This window comes from Vidua chalybeata, chromosome 14 (assembly GCF_026979565.1).
Source record: "Vidua chalybeata isolate OUT-0048 chromosome 14, bVidCha1 merged haplotype, whole genome shotgun sequence".
Lineage (NCBI taxonomy): Eukaryota > Metazoa > Chordata > Aves > Passeriformes > Viduidae > Vidua > Vidua chalybeata.
Window position 1 is genome coordinate 9,760,391 of NC_071543.1, and position 15,287 is coordinate 9,775,677.

General features: G+C 37.8%; 1 protein-coding gene across 1 annotated transcript in view; it reads left to right on the forward strand.

Annotated features, from left to right (window-relative positions):
* TENM1 (teneurin transmembrane protein 1) overlaps positions 1-15,287 on the forward strand; it is a 304,289-nt gene that overhangs the window by 141,914 nt on the left and 147,088 nt on the right. Inside the window, exon 4 of the mRNA XM_053955867.1 lies at positions 12,136-12,376. Coding sequence (XP_053811842.1) covers positions 12,136-12,376 — 241 coding nt within the window. The remainder of the gene's footprint in view (positions 1-12,135; positions 12,377-15,287) is intronic.

Genomic DNA, 15,287 nt, shown 5'->3' on the forward strand with positions numbered 1-15,287 from the left:
TTGCACAGCTGATATTTTGAAGTGGCAACTTTTCTGTTTCTAAACATATTAAAAGTAGATACGCCCTCTCAAAGTTGGGCTGTTTTCTCCTGTGGTTGCATCTAGCAAACCAAGGCAGAATAACGTAATTGAAATCAATGGAGTTAATCCCATATCATGCTGTTGTAACTGGAAAAAGAGCTGTGCCCTAAATTTACCCCTAAATCTTTCAAATAAAGCCCTCTGCTCAGGTGTTTGGTCACAACAGGTTTTAAGCCATCATCCTGACAATAAAAGGGAAATGAATGATTCTGTGAGGAATACAGCTTTTTATACATAAAAATGAAGCAGCCTTAAAACCCTATTGACTTTCCAGCAGGTTAATATTTTCTAGTAGGTGACTATAGTCTATAAAAGTCAAGCCTGAAACAGATTAACCTGAGTTCTTTGAAGTTGCTGTAAATTGCTGAAATTTGCCTGAATTCTAACTGTGTAACACAATAGAGTCTGATGTTTGACCTTAGAGGTGTAAAATTAATCAGAATCCATAAATATATGGCCTCAATTTAAAGAGGAACCATATCCCAAAATTTTTAGTGCAGATGTGCACTGTTGTGACTAAGGCAATGAAAGCCCTTGGTCATTAATTTTTTTCCCCTGGACTTTGTAAGTATAAAAATGTGTGAAATACCAAGATCTTTTCAAAATTCAACTGTTGAGCTGCCTGCAGGGAGTTTCCAGCCATGTCAGGTGGCCATCAGGTGTGAAATTCTTTGAGCACTGTGAGGTGGCACTTGCTGCCTGTGCAGTGCTGGCCCTGCTTTGTGAGTCTTTCTTCTGGCTTTATTTTCATGGATATTTCACACTTTCAAAGAGTTTTCTTCTAAAAGCCATTTTTTCTCTGTTTGAAATTCTGAAATATGTGGGAGTTTGGCATAGGATTCAGAGCCGAACAAAGACTAATAATCTGTTTTCTGTCAAGAACCTGAATTACTGAGAAGTCAGTGGGCTTGTTTTTCTTTGGTTGTAAGTACTGTAAGTTTCAGTTGAGGTATAATTATTTTTATATCTTATAATAATTATTATAAAAGGAGCTTCACCTAAGTAAACAAAAATAGCTAATAATGAGTTCTGAGTAATTTGGAGTTAGGTTTCAGAATGGTGTGTGAGTATTTACTACATCAAGATCTCAGACTTAGAATCAGTTAAAGGGAAATTTCTTCTGTAGGAAAGGGTGAGAGAAGTTTTTGCCTTAGCACCATCTCTTGCACTATTTGACCTCAAAATATTAATTATTTTTTATTTGGAATGAATGTTTTGATAAACCTTGGAGTCTTTATTAAGGATGTCTTCCCATTTGATGTTTTCTTCTGTTGAGGTTTCAATTATTTAATTACAGGTCTTGATATGAAACTAATCATGCATGCATCCGTATGAAGCTGGCATACTGAAAGCATAAAATCATTAAACAGTCATTACTATAAACTGACGTCGGCCTGTAATTTTTGCAGTTAACGGGGGAGTTGATGCTTGGTGAACAATCCAATTAAAACTGGCAACAAAAGACTTAAAATGTCAGCCAAATTGCTTTTTAATAGTCAACGCAGCCGTCACAAAACATAAACATTAAAGTCCCCATAGTAGCATAAAGCTTCATGGTGAAACAATTCTAGAAAATGAATAATAATTACGGTATCCTGAGAATTCTCTTAATAGATCTGCGCTCATTAAAATACTTTGTTGGGTAGATTCATATGAAAAAGTATTTTTCCCTTGATACTTCTTTATGCATTTGTTTTGAAGGTTTTATTTAGTATTTTATAGATGTAATTTCTAGTAATATTCAAAAATGTGTGTCTTATTTACAATGAGTTTAAATAACTGTATATAGATAAGCTTTGAGTGAAACACAAAGAAATGTCTTGTGAGGTGAACTGAGGATACGCTCACAAAGAACTTTTATAGCCTATTGACGCTGTAAAATAATGTAATCTTTGTTAATTTTGAGTTGCACTAGATTCCTTTGCAAGGTGAGCCAGATGAGCAGGAGAAGCTTGTTGAACCTTCCAGGCTGAAGTTAACCAGCTGAATTTGCTTCTGCAGCAGTGGCCTTGTTGGTGCTTGATTGATGCTCTGCTCAGAACTGCAGATGGTTAACAGAGTGCAGGGCTCCTAACAATAGACACGAGAGTGGAGTTAAAAGTGTTGAATAGTTCCGTGGAATCAGGGAATAATCCCCAGTTTAGTGGAGAGGTTGAAGCATATTGGTATTTCAGAAAATGCACATACTTGCTTCTAAGTGCCCAGATGTGCTTTAGAGAGACTGCTTTGAAGGCTGTGGCCTTGTCTCATATTCATTTTCAGGCATTACATTACCTGTTTCTGTGTTGTTATTTTGTCTTTCCCTACAGAAGTTTGGCTTTTCTTTGAAAAATAATGGATTTGCTGTTTACCATCAGTTAAACATGTTCCGTTGTCTCTCCTCCCAGCCAGCTCAGGAATATAGGAGAAGTGTCAACATTCCTAAATAAAACGTTAGCAAACATCAATGCAGGTATAGATCTTTTTGTAGAACTATTTGTTTTATTTGTCCATTGAGAGGGACAAGAACTTGTAAACTTCCTCCAGGGATAAAAGGCAGGAGTAGTCAATCAGCTAATCCTTCACTGAGGTACATCCTTTAACTAATACAGTCTAATTTAGATACCATGTAAAATCATTTGGTGAGCAACAAATAGCCTTTTATTATGCTATCTGTCAGTTACATGCAGCCTCCTTAAATGATCCCTTGTAATTCTAAGGGTTATCAGGAAAAAAATGATGCTAACTATCCTACAGTTAAGGTTACCATTCTTCTTCCTTCTAAAAAAAAAAGTTTCCCTTTTTAAAAACAATATTTCACTCTTTAAATAGATAATTAAAAGATAATTTGAAATCAATGTCCATTTAAAATTTTGTTTCTCTTCTAAAGCAAAACTTCAAAAGGACAATATATGTTTTAAAACTGTAATTTGTCTTAAAGAACTTTTCTCTAAGAAATTTTTCAAATAAAGTTTGTGAAGTAGAATGTAACTGAAGTTGAAGGAAACAGTCTCTGATTTCCTGTAAGCTCTCTCCCTTGGTCAACAGGGAACTAATAAAGTTGCTGAGAAAAATCTGTCGTACCATAATTTATGTTTTATTTGCAAATTGGTTTATAGGTCAGAAAGCATAGGAAGGGACACATGTACTTGGATTTTATTTTTTTAAATGCTATCAATGATATTTCTTGACCAGGACTAAGCACACGTGCTTGCTGCTTGTCAACTTATTAACTGTGGCTAAAACTAAATTCCACTAAAATGAAGTGGAAATCTCTTCTTGAGTGGGGAAGGGTGGGTGATCATATTCCTGATTCCCATAGCAAATTTGAATGTAGGTGAGCCATTGAGGAGGAGACAGATAAAAGCATTACTGGTTTCACCAAAAGCCCTTCATTTTCCTGGTTGATAGCCTGGTTCTGTCTAAAGATTCCTCTCCGATATCCAAAATGACAAGCAGGAAATTGTAGGAACAACTCTACTATGCTATACAATCTACAGAGAAAGAAGAATCTCTTTAAAACTTAATCTCAGGCAATATACCAGAATTCATCTCTACAGAGCCAGTACAGGGGATATATATTTATAATCAGATGCCACCCAGTGAATTCTGGTTAAACCTGTTAGGGGAAGGGATGTTTGTCCTGAACAGCCAACTCTGAGCAAGCTGTCTTCTACTTCCCTGCTCCTGTAGAGCACAGCCATTTAGACAGCCCCAGCACTGCTGTGGTGCCCACTACCAAATTTTGACAAATTTGAGGCTGATGTGCATATAGAGCCCCATTCTATATATGTTTACATATTATAGAGGCATTTAACAGCTTTTTCTCACCTTCCACAGGTTATTATATGACCACAGATAAGTGATTTTTTTTTTAATACTCCCTATAACTGTCACTGTAAATATATGTAAAGATGCTCATATCAAGCAATTTAATGTCAAGATGAAATCCTTAATAAAGTGTATGAAATGCAGTTTTATTGAATAAGAGAGACATCATTTTTTCTCTTTAAGCTAGAAACATACTCTTCAGAATATTATGAATATAGGCACTAGTCTATATTTCTGTTGATGTTCCCTAATTAGTATCTTTCTAAAAAGGTTTGTCTTAAAAATGAAGTAAATAGATGTGGGTAGTGTCAAGTCCCAAATGATCCAGAAGAGCCTCAAACTTCTACATCTGCACTTGATATTGATCGTAAAAATAGATGTAGGATTTCCAATTATGCTCTGCAAAATCATGTTCAGGAGACATTCTGGATGTCTGGTTTTGACAGGATAATCTGGAGTGCAGCTAGGTATCCTGAGAAGAGCTTTTATGTAGCCAGGTGGGAGAAACTGGAGTAACTGGTTCATCCTTGAAGTGAGGAAGTTCAGGTGCTTCCACCTTGAAGTAAACCTAGAGTAAGTTTGCAGTGCTGCCAACAAAGCACCAGCTCTGTCTCAGTGCAGATAGCTACAAAACACTTGGGATCTTGCCCCCAGTAATTTCAGAGCCCATCAGGGTTGAAATTTGGGTCCTGATGTAACTGGCAGGTTTAACCATAACTTGGAGCTTATCCTATTTCTGTAGAGCGACAGAATAGTCTATGTTTGCAAAAATATGAATCAACAAACTGATGTCTCTGATGGCTGAGCTTTAAGCTGAAGAGGATTCTGTACTTTGGTGAACTGGTGTCACTGTCCCCCTCCCAAAAGAGGCAAGTACTAAAAGGGAAGTCTTCCCCTCAGCCCTGACAGGGCAGCAAGCTCAAATACTGCAGGGCTTTATATTATTTGGGTCTGTAGCAGGGCATGTCCTCTAGCAGTCTTTTTTTCCTGAAAATGTTGCAAAATAACAGGAACACAGATGAAGCAGGTAAGAGGCAGGCAGGGTGGTGACAAAGTGGTTTAATATGTCCATATTAATGATATTTCCACTGACCTATTGGACTGAATACACAGTGTATTTCAATATGATTTATAGTTGCTAATTCCATTACCCATAGATCCCTTTCAGAAAGCCCTCACAGCTAATGAATTTAATAACACACAGGCCAAAACTTGAATATTTTTCACCACCAAAACCATCAATAACTGCAGAAACATTAATTTTTACAGCCATGACTGCTTGCAACCTATTTTACCAATCATAAACTGCTCTTTAATCAAAATCTGTTCACCTCTAAGGTCATCACAAATTTGCTGCCAGGCTACTTGTAAGTGCCTGTCTTTTGCAAACCTAGATGATAGGCTTACTCTGTAAGCTATAATCTCTCCCACTTTGTTCAGAGTTTTAGAATAGTGATTGTACTATCCCCTGTGAGTTCCCACTGATAGAAGTTACAACTCGTGATATTGACTGAACCCACCACTTTTAAGTAATGGCAGGAATTACACATTCTCCTGAAAATACCACATTTAAGCTGGCTGGGAGCTGTCAATCTTCACTCTGGCCTTTGAATGCTGTGTGATGTTAATTGTACCAGCCTCTGCTTGATCTGCTAAACAAACCACTGGAAGCCTGAGCTGGCTGTTTAGGCTGTTCCCTCAGACTCCATCAGAACTAGAGTGCTGCTTTTCTTCTCCCTTCACATTTTGTCCTTGACCTCTGTGACTCAACCACCAAGGGGCCTGTCTTGTGTTGGCACAGACTCTAGTGATTTAAGAGAATCCTGTCTCAGCTGGATGGGTATTAAAATCTGGCAGATGTACCACCTGCAATGAAGGAGAGGGAAGGGATTGAGTAGTAGTTTCATTGCAAATTTTTCAAATTAATTGACATAAATGTGAGCATTTCACATAAATGGAATGTTTTTCACATAAATATTAAACATAGAGCACATTAGTATTTAGCAGCTATGTGAAGAAGTACCATAGAACAAAGCTGTAACTCAGGCAGTTCAGTAGAATAAAAGCACCTCAGGAACTGCTGCTCTTCATTCCCCTCTGGCAATGTTAATTTTATATGAACACACATCGGCGTGTTTATATTGTCAGGTGCTTCTGCATGATAACATCTAAACCTTGCATCTCACCCACAGTACGCAGCATTTTAACCTGAAACTCGTTCCAGGTTACAAACTGCAACACAGAGAGGGACATTTTAGAGTGCAATGTTTATGACCAAAATTATTCTACTTCAGCAATCAGGCTCCCAAGTTAAACACTGAGTGATGGAGTTAATTAAGGAGGAGTAGTGCTGTTGTAGCTCTAATGCTGTACATATATAAGTGCCTCTAAAGTGAAGCAGAGTTTATCAGGAAAGGTAATGTCTTTCAATGCACCAGCTGATACAGCTGCAGAGAAAAAGGAGTTAGCTTTGGGCCCAGAAGCCCTTCTTTTGGCTTGAGTATATTAACATTTCTATCATCAGAAAAAGAAGAAACATTCCCCCACGCACACCTTAAAACACGAGTATATCGGTCTTATTTCAAGAATTGTGCCAAGTAAAACTGACAAGTTAAGTATACAGTACAAAGACAACAGATGCCAGAATTTTTTAAGTCCTGAAATACAGAATATTATTAAATGCATCCTATCCAGAAAGTTGGAAAAGGCGGCCATGTGATAGTTCCCTAGAGAGAAATCACTGCCTTTCCTTCTCTAATGACTTCTAACCTCCATTCTTTTGCCTAAAAAAAGTCTCCCACATCTTTCTGCAGCTGAGTCAAGAAATAGTTGTCTGCACAGACCCTTTCGAGACACTTAAAAATTATTTTTGAAAACACTGAGACCTCTAGTATTTTTTCACTTTTGTCATGCCACTAATGGAAGTGTTACCAGAAATGGAGCTCAGCAGTGTTATGATCCTGATGTGCAGTGATAATGGAAAATTACAAGCAAATGCAGAAGTCTTGATTATGAAAATTCCTTATGCTCACTGTTGCTAAGGGTTTTAAGGCATTAACACTTGAGATCATATGCAGGTAATAAGGTCCACTTATACTATTTGACTTGTGAAGATTTTCTAGTAGACAATTATACAGCATTTGTTAGAAATTAATTGAAAGTGTAAATTAAAATATGGGAAAATCCCAGGTTCATGTTGGTCTACCTAAATAAATATGGACTCCATAAGGAATTTTAGGCAAGTTTAGTTCTATACTATTACAGACTATATTAATGAGAATTAAAGAAGTATAAAAAACGCACTTCTGTAAAATCAAGAATGTTTTACAGAAAGATATGCTGGTGGTGATCCCATCATTCCTTTTTCCTCTGGTGTTCGAAACTGAGTAATTACGTTTTTGTAAAATTTCCTAGAATGAGGTCCAGTATGAGTGTTTATAAAATATAGTTACTTAGGTCTTACAGGACAAGTTTAGTTTTTAATGTAAAAACATTAAGAAAAAGAAGTGCTGCCATCATAAGCAGTCCTTACTGCTCCTGTGCAGAGCACAGAGCCCTTACAGAGCTTTCCAGTACATAAAGGCGTGGTAAGAGCATGAGAGGGACTTTTGACAAGGGCATGCAGTGATAGGAGGAATGGATTTAAACTGACAGAGAGCAGACTTACATCTGCATACATTGGGAAGAAATTCTTCCCTGTGAGGGTGGGCAGGCCCTGGCACAGGTTGCCCAGAGCAGCTGTGGCTGCCCCTGGATCCCTTGAAGTGTCCAAGGCCAGGCTGGATGGGGCTTGGAGCAACCTGGGTGAGTGGAAGGTGTCCCTGTCCAAAACAGGGGGTTTGAAACTAGATGATCTTTAAGGTCCCTTCCAGCCCAAACCATTCTATATTTCTAAGCATGCTTAAAAAATAATCACAGAGTGGTTTGTAATTGAGCAGTAGTATACCCACAGAACTTTTAAATAAACTGAATTAAGCTCCCTGAACATATGTTGCTGTTTCGTTCATTAAATAATGGATTGCCAGCTAATTCACTCTCTACTGAGACACATCCAATAAATTTTAAAAAAATATCCAAACATACAAAGAAATAATAAATTCAGGAACTGAAAAAATTAAAATATTTCAAAAGCACTACAGGTTAGATGCAAACCTTTTATGGTTCATTACGTTTTAGTATACTCTTCTGATATACTTCACCTAATAATAATGCAGGCTATTGTAGCCTTGTCAGTAAATGATAAAACAGTTCAATTACCCTGTCTTTTATATGGATCCAAAAAGTATGGTGAAATATACTTCAGAACTGTTAGGAAAATAGTTCTGCCAAGGCTTGGCTAATTTTCAAAACTAACTTTAAATTATGTGCTAACTAGTTGATTAAGCTGTTTATTTTGGTTTTGCCAGTCTGTAAAGCAATTTAACTACATGTTTATGATTACAAAGGCATTTTAGCCTGACTCTTAAGGAAAATCAGTTTATGTTAGAAGAAATATTCAGGGGATAAAAACAACTCCTTCCTTCAAATTTCAGAGGAAAGAGAGAAAGTAAAGCTCCTTCAAGCTAGCAGAATTTCAAGACAAGATTTTCCTGTTTCCAGCTGACATCCCTACTGCAGTTTCTCTTGGTGTGAGTGGATGAAGTTTGCAAAGTACCTCAAAGCAGAAGAGCTAATAAAATTAGCACTTACTGTGTTATTCTTGTTATTGAATAATGAAAGCAAAACCCCTAAGAATAAATATATATTTTAAAAAACGACAGGTAGAAAAAAGTTTGAGTAGAGTTTGTGAAGTGGATGGGGAATGTGCAAGTTGGAGTAGAAGAAATCACCAGAATGTTGTCTGGATCTTTTCAGGAATCTTTGCAGTTTTAGATGTGCTCTGCTGAAAGGAGACGACTATTTTTTAAAAAATTACTTCTCAGGGGAAAGAATTTAGAAACTTTTTAAACAGTCTCTTTTGTCTGTAAAAAAAATGAGCTAAATGCAGATGAGAAGGCCAATGATGAAGATCAAGAGAACAATTTCTGGCTTGGTTATTCCTCAGGCGGAAATCTGATTGGAAGCAAATTATTCCAAGTGTAAAGTTTGAGCTGAAATAATGTTATATAGTTACATTTTTAGATGAATGGAAATGTCTATCACATCAGTGGAGACAATGAAAACAAATAAGTCTGTCTTTACATATCATACATAAATGTTTTAATGTACAAGAATTAAAAAATATGAACATTATTAGCAGCCATTAAAATAAAAGCAGCAGTTGTTACAGATAGCATTTGGTAAGCCAATTCCTATATCAGTCTCGTACATTTTGGAAGTTTGTTTGCTTTAGACAAATTATCTTGCATAATATCCCCTTTTAGGTATTTAAATGATTTTGCAGTAAGTTATTTTATGTAGTCTGCTGTTTATTTAGAGTCCTAAAGAATCCTAAGTGTGCGTATTTAGATTTAATGCTGCTTTATATCCCAAACAATATTTTTTGTGTTATAAAAATAATGAGATATAGACTTAGTTTCAAGCAAAATAAAACCAGCTCTGCCAAATAAGAAAGTCTGTAAAAACTAATTGGAAACTCAGGCTGGTTCTCAGCCTAATGAGTTTGCAGTGCTTCACTGAAATGAGGGTCTGATGAAGACTTTTTAAATCACCAAAATAATCAGGCTCCAATGTGAGATTTTCTGTGATGCCAGTAGCTAGATGAAAGGGTGACAAGTGTGATAATTAAAAAGGAATCCCCCCAGGAAATCTGATGTGTTGATGTATTGTGATAAATTGCACTGGGAGATATAAGGTACCCTATGAGCCAGAGAGACTTTATGGTTCAAAAGCAGAACCAATCTATTGCATGGAACAAACTAAACTCTGTCAGACAATTGTGTGCCATTGACAGGATAGGGACAGGACAGATAGAAGGGGAGGAAGGCAACTAAAAGTTGTGTTGCCATATAGATAATACAGGTTTTTTCCCAAATACCTGGAGAAGCAGTCACCTTGGCTGCTCAGCATTTACTGCACAGCTCTTGATGTACCTTGTACAGTCTAACTGTGTGTCCTGGCAAAAATCAGCATTTTTCTAACAGGACAGTGGCTCAACCATTGAAATGGCTTGTCATGCAAATTATAGGTTATATAATAATCCTGCAAATTTTCTGTAGAGTGGATTTACAACTGATACCTTAAGTAAGGAAATGTAATTGATCAAGTACATAAGGATGCTGGACATCAAATATGTGCAAAATCTGGGTAGCTTTCAATTCTAAAATAGCGGGATACGGGATTTACCTAGATTAATTATTATATGAAAGTGCCTTAGCAGATTATTTTGGAGCCCTGGACTGTTGACTCTGGTGATTTAATTTACTGAGGTCTCCAATTTTCTAATATGCTTAGAACTGCTTTTCTGGTGTATGCAAACGAATATTATAGCATAAACCTTAGTGCAACTGTAAGAATCCTGCCTTGATAAAAGATCAATGAAATTAAAAGGATTAAGCCTGGGCCAAATCTGTGACAGCTTTGCTTACCACAGCATTGAAAAGCTTATGTGGAGCACTAAACAACCTTGTTTCTCCAGCTGGGGTAAATTGGGACTGTCACAGAGAAAAAGGTGCTTTTTTTTTTCCACAAGCTATTCCAGGAAAGGAGGGAATACACTTTCATCTTTCGCCTTGAAGACACATCATGTCATAATATAAAGAAAGTATGTGTTGTAAATGGATGGCAACAGTTTCTTGCAGGGAATTTTTGCAGGTTCATCAGAGCTTTGCTCCAGCTGGATTTCTGCAAATTTAACTGGACATCTGCTAAGGTAAAAGGGAGAGTGAGGGTGAGTACAGAAATGGGATAAAGCCGTGTTAGACACTGAGGTGAAGTAGCTGGAGGAGTTTCAGGTTAACAAGTTCACAGATTACTCAATCTGGCAGCATTTTTTACCACTATCTTCTTTACAAAATGTTTGCTATTGTCCATAGCTGTGTATCTGGCTGTGGTCAGATTCTTTGGAGACTTTGAAGAAGTAGAGAAAACAAGGTTTTGTTCTTCCTTGAATGTACCATTGCACCCTATTTGTGTCTTTGTTGTCCTTTGCAGGAAGGTTGAAGCTCAGTGGCTCAGACTGAGCCACCTTGAGCCGTGTGGCAGCATTTGTTAGCACAGGACAGGAGCCTGTGCAGGTACAACATCCCCTTGGGTACTGGGGGGCAGCCTGAGGGTCCTTTAGGGCAGTGGCAGCACAGGGAGCAGGGCCTTGGGTGCCCACCACAGGCATTCTGTCTCCTTCTCAGACTGGTCCAGTGGCTGTGAGCTCCCTGCCAGCTCATCTGCCTTTAGCTGCCATAAAACCTTTTCTCTGGGTGTCTGAATGATTAGTGCTTCAGAGACCTTTTCTCAGCTCTCATTTAGCAAATGCAGTAACAGACTCCAGAAATGTGTTAACGTTATTTTAGGAAAGATGTTTGTTGGAGGGTAGGACTTATTCAGTCATTTTCTCTCTTAAATTGAAGTGCAAGACTAATTTTTATACTATTTCTTTCACAGATGTTTTAAACGAGAATTATACCTTGTGAAATCAGTTGGTATCTGTGATGCCATTCAGTGTCCATTTATATGTTCTTTACCTTCATCCCCAAAAATTCCTGACAAATTAAGTCAACATTATATCACCTTCTTTTTTTTCTTTTTGGTTTTGTTTGTTTGTTTTGCTGTTGTTGGTGAATTACAGTGCTGTAGGGTGTGTCTGTATCTTGATAGCTTCTGTTTCAGTAGACTGTTATATTTTAAATTATTTCAAATATTGCAGCAACATTTACAGGAAACAGGGTAAAGAACATTATAAAGCACAATGCTTTATTCCCAATAATAATTATATTGCAGGATCACTGAATGGTTTGGGTTGGAAGGGACCAGTTTCAGCCTCTGTTGTGGGCAGGGACACCTTCCACTAGCCCAGCTTGCTCCAAGCCCTGTCCAACCTGGCCTGGAACTCTTCCAGGCGTGGGTCAGCCACAGCTTCTCTGGGCAACCTGTTCCAGTGCCTCACCACTTTTACAACAAAGATTCACTTCCTAATACCTCATGTAAATCTGTCCTCCTTCAGTTTAAGACTTCAGTTTCCCCTTTCCTTTTTTAATTACGGTGAACATAAGTGAACCACTAACTGCAAAACAACATCTAAAGACAGTCTTGATCTTTCTAAAATAATAACCCTCCGTGTGTTTGGTTGTCTTTTCCTTGCTGTTTCAGACATGCCTGGTAGCCCTCACAACCAGTTCACCTTCAGACCGCTGCCGCCGCCGCCTCCCCCGCCACACGCGTGCACGTGTGCCAGGAAGCCGCCTCCCTCGGCCGACTCGCTGCAGAGGAGATCCATGACCACCCGCAGCCAGCCCAGCCCTGCTGCCCCCACACCCCCCACCAGCACCCAGGATTCAGTGCACCTTCATAACAGCTGGGTCTTGAACAGCAACATCCCGCTGGAAACCAGGTATGGACCGCGGTTGTGCGCAGAAGATCTCAGATGTCGAGGGGAGAAGAAACAAGATAGGAAGGAGGCCTGACATGGACACAAGCTGGTGATGGGCAGTTGCAAGTCTGTCATTCAGGACATGCCAACGTGTTTGGCTTTGAGACCATCTCAAATAGCCATGTGAGGCCGTATTTGCTTGATTCATCTAGGGCAAAAATATTCAAAAAAGCACATTACGCAAAGTTTTGGAAGATAGTGATTCCTTTAATGTGTGTAGGTTACACACTGGGATTTTATGGTCATGTGCTGGTGTGTTTGTCCTGCCCTCCCACATTCTCCCAGGACCATTTTGTAACCAGCAAATAGAAGTTTGGTTTCATCAGTGTCCTTCTGGAGTCACACAGTCAGGAATCTGGGTTTGAAGGGACCTTTGGAGATCATCTAGTCAGGCTGTAGCTTTTCTGTTGATAAGAAAAGAACAGAAATAATACTAAAATAATATTTTCCTCAATATGTATTTAGTACTTTATTGCATATATAGCCAAATATAATTTTATTGTCATTTGGCGATGGAGAAATGATACCAAGAGAGATATTGGGCATGGCAAGACTTACCTCTGGCAGCTGGAAAGGGAGGGTGCAAATTCAGGCTCATTCACAATTTATGCAAATAATCTGCTCTGAAAAACAATTGAGAGCAAACACATTCTGTATTCAGGCAACTTACTTTTCAATACCCAAAGCTCTGCACAATCTTCTCTGACTTTTTGACTATAATAAGCTTTTTTTTCACCTCTTCCGGATAAGTATTAGCTAATTTGATTGCTTTCAACTACAGCTGTGTTTGCTGACTTGATTTTTAAAACAAGATCTTAATTTTTGGTCTTCTTCCTCTTCATTGTCAAGAGAGTACCAGGAGGTTTTAACTAGGGTTTCCTTTGGGTTTTGCCATTTTAAAGCACGTAAAGGACAAGAGTTTGTGAAAGTTGTGTCTGATGAAACAGATAAATTTTTGACATCCCCCTAATTGGACCCAGAAAATATGAAGTATTATGCACAGAAATGTTCGGGGGATTTTTAACACGTATGTCTGAGCCCCAGTTATCACAATTAATCACTGGAACCTAGATTTTGTTCTTTTATAATGAAGTTGGTTTTATTTTATTACAAAAATTAATCTTAATATATGTCTCTAAATATTTGACTGCTGCTCATCAGAAGTGTCAAGTTTTAATTCTGCTATTAAGTTGGGATTGAGGAACACACCAATTCATTCTGAAATAAAACCTTCCTTATTTGTCTTAAGGAAAATCTCAAAAAGAATCAAGGAGGATGGAAACTTTTCTGAAAAAGTGAACATAAACAACTCTTTAGTTCAGCTGATCCATCTGGAGCTAGAAGCTTCTGCTTACACAGTCTTTATAAAGATAAATCTCTGCTGTTTCTGGTGTAACAAGCTTATATATCTGCCTATACTTTATGCTGCAAGAAGGGTGATCTCTGGGTGTTCTGTCCCATGAACTTTTGGTTCGTTTCAATTAAAAGTCAGGTAGATTTTTTTAAGGCTCTGCATCCCTGTTCAGTACATCTCCATCAGACTTCATTGGGTTCAATACTTTGCAATGTATTTTTCTTTTGAGTTTGGTTTATATTTTCTGGTTTCATACTATTTTTTTGCAAATTTGAAGCTTCTCTTAAAGGACAAATACAGAGATATATAGCTATATCTATAATTATATAAAGGGCTGTGCAGTGAAGTAGGAATTCAGACTGGAAAACATCCTTTGGGCCACACATTAGTCATTCACAGAGCCTGGGAATTTTCCACGTTCTGACCCTTCAGTGGTTGTTTCAGCTGATTTCATGCCCCCACTGGTCACACAATTCCCCATTGGAAGCAATAATTTGCTTCCAATCAGAAGCCTTTCATGAAGCTGGCTGAAAGGCTGGATAATCCATAAGGAAAACCTGTGAGTCTGTTTGCCAGGAGGTATCTGCAGTTTGTGTGCAGACAAGCGCTATAGCAGGGGAGCGCTGTAATAAGAAACATTTGTGATCACCACTTCCCAGAAGTCTACAGTGCACAGTACAGCCTTAGAGAAAATGAAGGGTTTGCAGCTTATTTTCCCTTCCTTTACCAGGGAATGATTCTGCTAGAATTGAACTGGTGCTTTGGCCTAATATCTGGATTCCCTTGCTTTCCTTCTCCATTAATGTTTAGCTGCCTGTTAAAAATAATCCTACAAAATAAAGAGAAACATTTCAATGGTATGTTTCTGTGCCAAATCTTTAATAATACCAAATCTAGCTAATATCTACATACCTAATAGATCTAAGCAGATATTTTTGTTGTTAAATATAGAACATTTGCAATCAAAAAGAAGACTTAGACAGTAATGTATTCCCTACTGTAACCACTGGGCAAAAATCAGAATACACATGTTCAGCTTTTCTTCCAACTGTATCTCCTGTTAATCCATAAACAGAACATATGTTTGATGTTGTATCTACTGCCATGGAATATTAGAGAATTTTCAGACAGGAAAAGATTTCCTAGATCTAATCATGTGACTGTAAAACCTATTCACTCTGGACAGACAGAAATGAAGCAAGTTGATGAGTCTGCTCATAATATGCCATATTAATGTGTCATATTTATGTAAAAGAAAATTCTCTAGTTCTGAAAATGTTTGTAATACTCAAATTAAAAATGTACTCTTACGTAATTAAAGTTTGAAACCCTAGATTAGATGGCAAAGGGCTGCAGTGAAGATATACTGTGGTGTATATGTTTGAAAGTTTTCTTGTACAGCAAAACCTGGTTACATTTTTATAGAAAAGGGCAAATCAGAAATTTTATTTTGTGCTTCACCTAGAGGTGTTACACGCACTAATCTGCAAAGCAGTTTTGTCAAGACCTAACTTACTA